General features: G+C 46.0%; 1 protein-coding gene across 1 annotated transcript in view; it reads right to left on the reverse strand.

Moving 5' to 3' along the window:
• Positions 1-12556, reverse strand: part of MUC16 (mucin 16, cell surface associated) — a 144822-nt gene that overhangs the window by 7943 nt on the left and 124323 nt on the right. Inside the window, exons 76-84 of the mRNA XM_025367835.1 lie at positions 10718-10768; positions 9811-9932; positions 9653-9720; positions 9347-9519; positions 7031-7161; positions 6609-6676; positions 4703-4851; positions 2586-2746; positions 2191-2258 (exon numbers count right to left, since the gene is read on the reverse strand). Coding sequence (XP_025223620.1) covers positions 2191-2258; positions 2586-2746; positions 4703-4851; positions 6609-6676; positions 7031-7161; positions 9347-9519; positions 9653-9720; positions 9811-9932; positions 10718-10768 — 991 coding nt within the window. The remainder of the gene's footprint in view (positions 1-2190; positions 2259-2585; positions 2747-4702; positions 4852-6608; positions 6677-7030; positions 7162-9346; positions 9520-9652; positions 9721-9810; positions 9933-10717; positions 10769-12556) is intronic.

Genomic DNA, 12556 nt, shown 5'->3' on the forward strand with positions numbered 1-12556 from the left:
CGAGACCATCTATACAAATATTAGCTGCATGTGGTGGCGTGTGCCTGTAATCCCAGCTACTCGGGAGGCTGAGGCAGGAGAATCGCTCGAACCAGGGAGTAGAGATTGCAGTGAGCCGAGACCGTGCCCCTGCACTCCAGCCTGGTGACAGAGCAAGACTCCATCTCAAAAACAAAACAAAAAACAAACAAAAGAATTCCACATCTGCACGACACAATGCAGCCATTAGTAGCTTCATGTTGTTATTAAACACTTAAAATGCAGCTAGTGTGGGAGAAGAACTGAATTTCTAATTTTATTCTACTTAATTCATTTAAAAATAGCTACAGGGAGGCCAGGCATGATGGCTCATGCCTGTAATCCCAGCACTTTGGGAGGCCAAGGTGGGTGGATCACTCAAGATCAGGAGTTTGAGACCAGCCTGGCCAACACAGTGAAACCCCATCTCTACTAAAAACACAAAAATTAGCCGGGTGTGGTGGCACACGCCCGTAATCCCAGCTACTTGGGAGACTGAGGCAGGAGAATTGCTTGAACCTGGGAAGTGGAGTTTGCAGTGAGCTGAGATTGTGCCACTGCACTCCAGCCCGGGCAACAGAGGGAGACTCTGTCTCAAATAAATCAATAAAATAAATAATTTTTTAATTTTTAAAATAATTATTTTAAAAATAATTATTTTTAATGTTGGGGTAACATTGGAATGTTGGGGTAACGACTTCTGAATACCCATAAAATCAATGAGAACAATGGCCAAAATAGTCCAAATCAATTTTTCCAGAAGTGTAGAAGGGAACCAAAGGCTTGCAAAACTTCAAGGGGTGTTTAGTTAAGGAAGGTGTTAAATCTCAAAAAAAAGAGCAAGCTTTGTGGCATTTTAACTTGCATTATTTCCACAGTGCTCTTTCAAGATCCTCAGTATTTTATTTTTATTATTATTGTTATTATTGAGACAGGCCCTGGCTCTGTTGCCCAGGCTGGAGTGCATGGCACAATCTCAGCTCACTGCAACCTCTGCCTCCTGGGCTCAAGCCATCCTCTCACCTCAGCCACCTAAGTAACTGGGACTAAAGCACACACCACTATGCTCAGCTGATTTTTGTTATTTTTTGTAGAGATGGGTTTTCACCATATTGCCCAGGCTGGTCTCAAACTCCTGAGCTCAAGCGGTACACCCACCTTGGCCTCCCAAAGTGCTGGGATTACACTTGCGAGCCACTGCATCCAGCAAGATCCTCGGTCATGTTGAAAACCAGTAGCCTCACAATCATGATAGCTGCGAAAACCAGCCGCCTAGCAGTCAAAATAGCTTGAGAGTGCTGCAGACATCAATCCGCAGAACCTTGTCACTATTTGATCTGCTTGGCAGCTCCTTGAAAAAGCCCTATTCTCAGGGCTTATCTTTATTTGTTCTGACTCAGAATTTGTTTAGTGAGGAAAGCCTGTTCTCAGGGCAGTTGTCAAAAAAAAAAAAAAAAACAAAAAAATCATTGGTATTCCCCCATTGGAATTGATACCTCTCATTGAAAAGCACAGTTAGGGCCGGGCGCGGTGGCTCACGCCTGTAATCCCAGCACTTTGGGAGGCCAAGACGGGCGGATCACGAGGTCAGGAGATCGAGACCATCCTGGCTAACATGGTGAAACCCCATCTCTACTAAAAAATACAAAAAACTAGCCGGGCGAGATGGCGGGCGCCTGTAGTCCCAGCTACTCAGGAGGCTGAGGCAGGAGAATGGCGTAAACCCGGGAGGCGGAGCTTGCAGTGAGCTGAGATCCAGCCACTGCACTCCAGCCTGGGCGACAGAGCGAGACTCCGTCTCAAAAAAAAAGAAAAAAAAAGAAAAAAAGAAAAGCACAGTTAGGCTGCTGGAATCTAAGTAATCTGGTTTTAGTCCCCTCCTTCCCCCATCTTCCATGGGTCCTGATTTCAGTAGCCAATGTCTTGATGAAGTCGATTCTACACTCTAGAGTCCATGGCCTCAGCACCAGGTACCTTTATGTCTGCTGAGATTTACACCAGTGCTCTTGAGTGTTGGAGCCAGCTGGGTTCCAGCTTTAGGAAAAAGTTGGTTTTTAGTTAACAGCTCTCTATTTCTAGGGCTCTTTTCCATCAAAGCTATGGCTTGGGAACACTTCTATTTAAAGGACAGCAGAAGTTCCTAGAGTCATTAGGTCCTGAGTTAGAACTCACCTGAGTGTTGAAACTTGACAGTCAGAAAAATAGCTCTTGATGCTGCTATTTCGGAAGAGTTGGTTGAGCTGAAAGACAGGGCGATGTTTCTCAGGTCAGAATCCTGGTCCCGGTAGCATCAGAGAATTTTCAACCACTGAGCACACTTCTCCATCTATTTTGTTTCTTGTCATGACAACCACTTGCCCAGGTGTGTATATCAAAGGACATGCTCTTCTAGGGTATGACTTAGCTGTGTGACCTTGGGTCAGCTACTGAACCTCTCTGTGCTTGCATCTTAAATGGGAATAAGAACCTGTCTTTGTGGATTGTTATAAAAAGTCACCCTGTGGCTACCCAGAATGCGTAAGTCGATTTCTGCATGCAATAGAGTGGACACACCACCCCCTTCTCACCGCGTCCTCAATATTCCTTTTGTTCCTCTGGTAATTGGTGGTGCTTGGCTGGGATATGTCCTGGGAATATGGTAGGTTGGTGATGGTGAAATTCAGGTAGAAGTGCTGGGTGCTGGAACTGCTTGTTGGTTTTGTTGGTTGATAAACTGATGGCTCCATTTCTAGAATTTTAAAAAAAGGATGTAAAAATTCACTCTCAAGTCAGGGTTTTAAGAAAGAGATTATTCCAGCTAGCTTAACTTATTTCTGGCATTGTGAGCTGAGCTAGGTTTGTTTTTTTTTTTTTCTGGAGGGGAGGTCATTTGTTTTGTTTTGTTTTTTTGAGACAGTTTAACTCTCTTTGCCCAGGCTGGAGTGCAATGGCGTGATCTTGGCTCACTGCAAGCTCCACCTCCTGGGTTCAAGCCATTCTCCTGCCTCAGCCTCCTGAGTAGCTGGGATTACAGGCATGCACCACCATGCCTGGCTAATTTATTTTATTTTTTGTATTTTTAGTAGAGACATGTTTTCTCTATGTTGGTCAGGCTGGTCTCAAACTCCCGACCTCAGGTGATCCACCCGCATTGGCCTCCCAAAGTGCTGGGATTACAGGTGTGAGCCACCGTGCCCAGCTGAGCTAGGATTTTAAAGGTGGGATAGAGGGTTTTAGGTAACAGCTCTATATTGGATGGAGGATCTTCCTCCATCCATCTGTCCAACTTGCATCCATCCACCCATCTACCTGTCCAACTCTCTTTCTACCAAGCATTATAAGCATTGCCTACAACATGGGGTGAAAGAGACTGGGTTTCTCTGGGGGTGTAGTCAGCAAGCGTAGGTGCTGAGCAACCCAGAGTCTTCTAACTGATGATCTTTGTTCGTAAAGGGTCTTCCTGACTCTGCTCTTCTCTCCCTCCACCCTCCATTCTGCACACAGCACCCAGAGGATAAGCAGAATTCATTTCACTTTCTTTCTAAAGCAGAGCTCATGAGTGTGTCAAGTTCCTCCTCAAGCCATTCCAGTACCCAACAAAGTCTCTGCCCACATCTTTGGCTTCAACTGTCACCTCTCCAATATCAAAGTGGATGCTCCAGCTACACCAATCTTCTTAAACTTCCCCCAAAATGCCATATCCTTTTTTTTTTTTTTTTTTTTTTTTGAGATGCAGTTTCGCTCTTGTTGCCCAGGCTGGAGTGCAATGGCGCGATCTCGGCTCACTGCAACCTCTGCCTCCCGGGTTCAAGCGATTCTCCTGTCTCAGCCTCCCAAGTAGCTGGGATTACAGGCACACACCACCAGGTCTGGCTAATTTTTGTATTTTTAGTAGAGATGGGGTTTCATCATATTGGTCAGACTGGTCTCGAACTCCTGACCTCAGGTGATCCACCCGCCTTGGCCTCTGAAAGTGCTAGGATTACAGGTGTGAGCCACCATGCCCGGGAAAAGGCCATATTCTTTTTATCTTCTAGGTTATAGATGCATGGAGCTCTGTTCTCCATCTATTACCCCTGGCTAGGTCCCATTCTCTGTCAGATCTCAGCTTCTTCACCCCTTCCTACACAAAACTTTCCAAGACAAGGTTGTGTGTTCCTCCTTGGGGCTCCCACAGGCTCCTGAAATTCCCTTATCATAGCAATGATCACACTGTATCATCAGTATGTGTTTACTTCCATTGTTTATTGAATGAATGAATGACTTCTTCATTGATTGATTCATTCATTTAATTAATCAACCATTTTAATTGATCAGTTAATCAATTAAATCAATACTCAAATCAATTAATCAATTATTAGTCAATTAAATCAATTAATCAATTAATTAAAGAATCAATTTTTAATGAATCACTTATTCTTTAATTAAAAGAATCAATAAATTGATTCAAAAAATGATTTATTGATTCATTCATTCAACACAATTTTTTTAATATGTAAAAATAGCTATTCTCTTAGGTGCAATGACTGAGTGTTCTGTTCCTGCCTCGTTGGATAATCTCCTGCCAGAGATCATCTACAAGGGTCTCCAGAAAGCCTCCCTTTCTCTCTCTAGAGCCTCCACCAATTTCACTGGTACCGAGAAGCCCCATCTTTCCTCATAACCCCACCTCTTCCAGTATGAAACCAGCCACCCCAGCTTGTACCTGTCACATGGATGTCCACCAGCTGGTAGGTGGAGCCCAGCCAATGGGATGAGGCATTCAGGGTCTTATCCAGAAAGACTTGCTCCACCAGGCTGGGGTCCAGATCGGAGGAGAACAATGCCTTGACAGTGACCAACATGGAGTCCATCCTAGGGACAGAGACCACAGGAATTCAGCCAGTACTCAGCATCAGCAGGGTCATGGGTTGCCGTCTTTAAAGAGCCAAAGATCTAGAGGCAAGGTGGTGGTGGGGTGCCTAGCTGCCCCCACCCCCAGTCTAGAGAAGGGTCCTGATCAAAATGGGAGGCCTTCGGCTGGATGCAGTGGCTTACGCCTATAATCCCAGCACTTTGGGAGGCCGAGGCGGGCAAATCGCCTGAGGTCAGGAGTTTGAGACCAGCCTGACCAACATGGCAAAACCCCATCTCTAATAAAAATACAAAACTTCACCAGGAGTGGTGGCACCTGCCTGTAGTCCCTGCTACATGGGGGAGCTGAGGCAGGAGAATTGCTTGAACCCAGGAGGCAGTTGCAGTGAGCAGAGGTCACACCACTGCACTCCAGCCTGAGCAACAGAGCGAGACTCCATCTCAAAAAAAAAAAAAAAAAAAGGAAGGCTTCCAGGAATTACATCTAGAAGCAATAACAGTAACAATAATCAACATTTTTTTATAGATCAAGACCCCTAAGAAGTGACTTATGCATTCTTCACCATCACTCTGGTGGAAGGTATTGTTAAAATTATCCCAATTTCTCCCACTTTTCCCCTCTTGATTTCTACTTTTTATTATTTTATTTTGTTTGTTTGAGATACGGTCTCACTCTGTTACCCACGCTGGAGTGCAGCCTCCTAGGGTCAGGTGATCCTCCCACCTCAGCTTCCCAAGTGGCTGGGACTACAGGTGTGTGCCACCATGCCTGGCTAATTTTTGTATTTTTTTGTAGAGACTAGGTCTCCCTATGTTGCCCAGGCTGGTCTTGAACTTCTGGGCTCAAGAGATCCGCCTGCCCTGGCCTCCCAAAGTGCTGGAATTATAGGCGTGAGCCACTGTGCCCACCCTACTTTTGATTTTATTTGTTTGTAATTTTTGTGGGTGCCTAGTAGTTGTTTTTGTATTTATGGGGTACATGAGATATTTTGATACAAGCATGTAATACATAATAATCGTCAGAGTAAATGGGGTATCCATCCCCTCAAGCATATATCCTTTGTGTTACAAACAATCCAAGCATACACCTTAGTTATCGATTTAAAATGTTTAAAATGTACAATCAAATTATTTTTGACTATAGTCACCCTGTTGTGCTAGCAAATACTAGGTCTTATTCATTCTTTCTAGTTTTTTGTTCCCATTAACCATCTCCGTATCCCCAACTGAAATACAAAATCCTTGAAGTTTAGAAATATGCAAAGTCAGCCCCTGTGTCCTGTAATCCTCCTCTTCCCAAATATAGATGTCTTCATTCCTTCCTCCAGTCATCAGAGACCTGGGTTCAAATCCCAACCTTGACAGTTCTTGGGAAGTTCACTTTTCTGACCCTCGATTTTCCCATCTGCACCACAGGGATGATCTTTGCACTCAACTCATAGAGACTGTTGTGAGAATTAAATGAGAGGAGGCTGGTTGATGTTAAATATTATTATCGGGCTAATATTTTGAGTTCTACATCAGAACGTTACCTTTTCCCAAGTGTCCAGAAAAAAAAGAAGAAGGTGGATGTGGGGAGTTGGTGGCTCCATGAGGTTAATCCTCACTCCCTACCTTGAGGATTTATGGGAGGAGATGGTAGGATTAGCTAACAGGGATATAGGGGAGAATGGGTACCCTACTGGGGATGTCTAGTTCAAGGGTGCTCAGAGACACAGCCACAAGCTTGGCCACTGCTTGTGACCTTCAGAACTTACGTCAAGTTGGTGACCAGGCAGTAGCGAAATGTGTCATGTAGTTGGCTACCTTTGTAGAGTGTGGTGACCTAGAAGGATAGGTAGGGAGAGTGGGTGAGATGGAGATCTCTTGGGGGTGGAGGGGCCGCTGATGCCAGTGGAAAAAACACAGTACTTGGAGCAAAGGGGACCAGAGTTCAAATCCTAACTCTGCTCCTAAAGCACTGTGTGACCCTAGGCACACCACGCCCCATTCTGAGCCTCAGTTTGCCCATCTGGGAAATGGGAATGGTAGTCAAGAGAGCTCTTTTGGAAACTGAGAGAGAACTCAGAATATGTAGTGAAGTGAAGCATTTGAAATGATCACTTAATAGACAAATCAGGTAGAAGAGGCAGAGAAGCACACAGGGCAGGGAAGACGGGAGGGGTGAGAGATGCCCTACCTTGTCCTGGATGTCCCTCAGCAGGGCGATGTACTCTGAGGACGTGGGGTCTGGATTACTGAGGTTCCAGTTGACAATATGGAAATTTATCTGGTACTTGCCCCGGGTTGATAAATTCTGGGGTGCATAGCCTGGAGCCACAGAGAAGAAGAAAATACAACATATAGTGAGGAAATGCTGATCACAAAATGCAGAGCCAGAATGGTCCAAGGGTCCCCTGCCTACTGTCAGAATCAGTCAATTTCAGATCCACATGCTGGGCATTGCAGGAGCTCTTAGACGGAAAGTTGTCCCAAAGAGAGGGAAAACTGGAATTTTACACAGATTCTCCTGAACTGAGCTTTCCTGCATGTGCTATGCAGTTCCCGCTTCTAGGAATGCATCCTTTTCATTTCCTGCAAAACGCTTGAAGCTCACACTTCAAGAGCCCAGTGAGAGGGAGCTCCAGCACAGCAGGGGCCCATGTCTGTCTTATTCATTACTGTGTCCCGGCACAGGGCCGGGTACATAACACCCTCCTCCAGGAAGCCCTCCTTGATTTACTCCTCCTCTCAGCTCCCTTAGTATCCTGTTAGTAACAGCAGTGGGGTCTTTATTGTACACTTAATTTGTTGTTCACCTGAGTATGAGTTTTTCAGAGACAGAATAATGTGTCTTCCATCTCCAGACCCAGCACAAGGCTTGGGGCAGAACAGCCACCCATATATGTTTGCTGAATGAATGAATGAATGAATGTGAATTACAGCAGAGACTCTAATCTTTCATTTGCTCACTCATGCAATGATTCTTTCCATACTACGATGTGCTGATATACTGAGAATCGAGGGTACAGTGGCACTCGTAAAAGACTGTAATTTTGTTGAGCTCACAAGGTAAGGGGGAATCAGAAAATTTAGTAAGTAATTACAGTAAAGTGTGATAAATGTCAGCCTTGTGCCCACCTGGGAACTTTGGGACCATGTACAACAGGATTTCTCACCCTTGAATTTATTGGCATCTTGGGCTGGATCATTCCCTGGGATGGGCATCTCCTGTGCACTGGAAAATGGGCTACTGAACCACTAGATGCTAGTTGCACCCTCCTTCTCTGAGTTGTGATACCCAAAAATGTTTCCGTATATTGCCTAGAGTCTCCCGGTTGTGGGGGGCGGGGCGGAAGTGCAGAAGTGTCCCCTGCTAATAATCACTGACATAGAGGATCCTCATATAGAAGGCCCTGCTATCCTGTCCCAAAGGATGCCACGGCTCAGCCACTTGGGTTTTGAATTGAAATTCATTATGGATGAAACTGGGGAGGGGGGTGGGAATTACGCTAAGTGAAATAAACCAGACAGAGAAAGACAAATACTGCGTGACCTCACTTATATGCGGGATCTGAAGAAGTCAAACTTACAGAAGCAGAGAGTGGCATGGTGGTTATCAGGGGCTGGGGCATGGGGGTGGTGATAGAGAAAATGGGGAGATGTTGGTCACAAAATACAAACTTTTAGTTATAAGATGAATAAGTTCTGGGGATTGAGTATAAAGCTTGGTAATTATAGTTAATAATACTGTATTGTAAACCTGAAATTTTCGGTGAGAGTAGATCTTAAGTGTTCTCTCTCTCTCTTCTCTCTCTCGCACTCACACAGATGCACAAAAATGCACAATAACTATGTGACATAATAGCAGTGTTAACTAATTTGATCATGCTAATCATTTCATAAGCTACACATATATTAAATCACCACATTATACATCTTAAATACATATAATTGTATTTGATAATTATACCACAACCAAGTTGGAAACAAAAGTGAAGGAGAAAGAGACAATTTATGACATTAATTTGGTCAAAGAATTTCATGCTATTTACTCAAAATAATAGCAAAGATTCTCTCCTTGGTTTGGGGAAGGGTAGCCCCCAGCCAGGCCTTGGGCTGCTTTTTTTAGAGAGGAAAGGGAATACAACAGGGACAAATAATAGTCATGGTAGGCTAGGCACGGTGGCTCATGCCTGTAATCCCAGCACTTTGGGAGGCCAAGGCAGGTGGATCACCTGAAGTCAGGGGTTCGAGACCAGCCAGGGCAACGTGGTGAAACCCTGTCTCTACTAAAAATGCAAAAATTAGCTGGGCATGGTGGCATGCACCTGTAATCCCAGCTACTTGGGAGGCTGAGGCAGGAGAATTGCTTGAACCTGGGAGGCAGAGGTTGCAGAGTCGAGATTGCACTATTGCACTCCAGCCTGGGTGACAGAGTGAGACTCCATCTCAAAAGCAAAACCCACCAACCCCTAAAAAGTCACTGTAAATCCCAGTTCAGCCTGACACTCACCGTTGATGAAGAGGCTATCCCTGTCCAGGACATAGAAGCCCAGTTGGGTGACACCATGGGTCAGTTGACTCAGCTCCCAGTAAAGCTGCTGTATGTCCAGCCCAGGGCCCACAGGGTCAGTGTGGTAGGTGCAGGTGGTGTCCACGCCAGTGGCTGCTCCATTCTTCTCAGGCCTGGGGAGAGAGGCATTTGAGGACTCCAGAGAAGTCCTGAGACCTCTGCAGGTAGAGAGCAGAGGAGGGAGGAGCAGGGGAGGGCTGAGAAAGGGGTGGTCATTACTGGCAAATGGCCAGGAAGTGGTCTCACCTGAGGGAGATCAGTCGGCAACCCAAGTAGAAGGGGCCCATGCTGCTCTTCTGGAACAAGGCTCTGAGCTTGAGAGGAAGGAGGAAGAGGGTAAGCCGAGGAACAGAGGTTGGGGGTAGGATTTATCCCACCGGGAGCTGCTGGGACCAGGGTCTCACCAGGTGCTTCAGGACCCTCTCGGTGGAGTTGAAGGCAGCTGAGCCATTGCCCATGTCTGGTGAATACTGGAGATTGGAGATGGTGAAGTTGAGTGTGAGGGTCTTCAGGTGGTAGCCCATGGCTGCAGGAGGAGGGGAGAAGAGACGTCTGCAACTGAGGGCTGGTCTGAGACTAGATCAGACTGCACTCATTATTAACCAGTGTGGCCATCCAAGTCAGAAGCTACGTATCTTCTCCCCTCCAAGTCACACCAATTCCCTTTGCTGCATATTCATCACATATATCCTCTAACTCCTCCCCTATCCCAGTTAAGGTCTTATTTTCTCTCACCCTGATTAGCACCCTGGCAGACTCACTGGATGCCCTATCTAAAGGACATTCTCTATACTGAACACGAGAAGAATCTTTCTGAAATGACGATCTCACTATGGCTGCCCCTGCTCTAGTACCATCCACAGCTCCCTATGGCCTTCAGTATGAAGTTCAAATTTCTTGACTTGGCATTCAAGGCCCTTCCCAATCTGGCTCCTGCTGACCTTTCAGTCTCACTTGTCCATCTAGTCTGGGTTAAGCTTTATGTTTCATGCAAACCAAATTCCTCTCACTTCTCCCTATACTCTAAGGCTGTTTCTGGCCACTGAAGGTTTGCTCATGGACTCCCCTCTTTCAGTTATACTATTCATGCCCTATTTGCCTGAATCACTCTTACTCATCCTTAAAGACTCAGTTCAGGTGAAACTTTCTCCAGAAAGCCCTCCTCCTTCCCAATTATGCCAGGTGTCTCACCCCAAAACATCTGACATTATGATGGTCTATTTATTTCATAAAATTGGGGACTCCACAAGGGCAGGTGTCTGATTGAACTGCTAGTCTAATCTTTGAGGAGGAAAAATGGACCCCAGATACCTGTTGTGGCTTCTGACAGAGGAGGCAGGAATGTGGTGGCTGGCTTGGGAGCTGTGGAAGGAACAGTCCATCAGAGAGGAACAAAGCCCATCACCTAGTGGGAGAAGCTCCCCTGGGCTTCATCAGTAGTCCAAGCCAGGACAACCGTTCACAGGTGGGCCATAAATGAGACGGAGGGAAGGAGTGACTGTGTGAGTGGAGGAGTGAGCAAGACTGTGAGTGAAATTAACCCAAGAGAGTGGGGGTGGGGGTGAACAAGAGAAAGGTTAAACAAAGAGGATAGGTGGATGGGTGGGCAGGAAAATGGAAGGGATCAATGAATGGGCAGAAGGTGCAATGTACAACTGGAGGGTCAAAAAAGAAGGCAAGATAGATAAAAACGAGGAAGAGAAGTTGGAAAGATGAAAGAAGGAAGGAAAGGAAGAAGAACAAACAGGTTAATTGGGCAGGAGGATGGGTAGACATATGATGGATGGATGGATGGATGGATGGATGGATGGATGGATGGATAAGTGAATGGGTAGAAGGATGAATTAATTGAAGGACAGAAGGAAGGAAGGACAATTGGGTGAGTGAGAAGAAGGGTGAGTGGAGAGATGGCTGGGTGGATAGATGGATGGATGAAAAGACAGAAAGAAGGAAACAGGTGAATGAAGATGAGGATGGATGGATGGTTAGAAGGACAGAAAGAAGGGCAAACAGGTGAATGGGGAGAAGGAAGAATGGATGGAAGATGGATGGATGGATAAAAGGACAGGTGGAAGGAAGGGCAAGCAGGTGAATGGGTGAGAGGATGAGTGGGTGGATGGGCAGATGGATGAATGGATGGAAGGACAGAAGGAAGGAGAGACAAGCAGATGAATAGGCAGGAGGATGGATGGAGAGATGGATGGATGGTTGGAAGGACAGAAAGAAGGACAAACAGGTGAATGGGGAGAAGGACAGATGGATGGATGATGGATGGATAGTTGGAAGGACAGAAAGAAGGACAAACATGTGAATGGGGAGAAGGATAGATGGATGGATGATGGATGGATGGATGGATGGGTGGATGGATGGATAAAAGGACAGATGGAAGGAAGGACAATTGAGTGAATGGGGAGGAGAATGGCTGGAGAGATGGCTGGCTGAATAGAAGGATGGATGGAAAGACAGAAAGAAGGAAACAGGTGAATGAAGAGGAGGATGAATGGAAAGATGGATGGAGGGTTGGAAGGACAGAAAGAAGGACAAACAGGTGAATAGGGAGAAGGGTGGATGGATGGTGGATGGATGCAGAGATGGATAAAGAGCAGACAGAAGGAAAGACAAGCAGGTGAATGGGCAGGAAGATGGGTGGATGGATGGACAGAAGGAGAGAAGGAAGGAGGGGCTAGCAAGTGAATGGGCATGATGGGTGGGTGGTGGATGAGTGGATGGATGGATGGATGGATGTATAGAAGGACAGAAGAAAGGAGGAACAAGCAGGTGAATGGGCAGGATGATGGGTGATGGATGAATAGATGGATATAAGGACAGATGGAAGAAGGATGAGGAGGTAAATGGTCAGGAAAATGGGGTGGATAGGTGGATGGATGGATGGGTGAATGGATGGATGGATGGAAGGAAGGATGGTGTCTGAGAGATGACTGGAAGGATAGAAAAATGGATGGCTGGAAAGATAGATGAGTGGATCACTGGATGAGGCAATGGGCAAATTTAGCCAAAATCACTTGAGTAGCCCGCAGAGTTTGCAGTTTGACCATGAAGCCCCTGCTGGGGCACTTGGAGGAGATTTTGTTATCAGGAGGTATGGACTAACAAGGTCATCATCTGACCTTAACCTCGATCCCTGTAGGG

This window comes from Theropithecus gelada, chromosome 19 (genome assembly GCF_003255815.1).
Source record: "Theropithecus gelada isolate Dixy chromosome 19, Tgel_1.0, whole genome shotgun sequence".
NCBI classification, from domain to species: domain Eukaryota; kingdom Metazoa; phylum Chordata; class Mammalia; order Primates; family Cercopithecidae; genus Theropithecus; species Theropithecus gelada.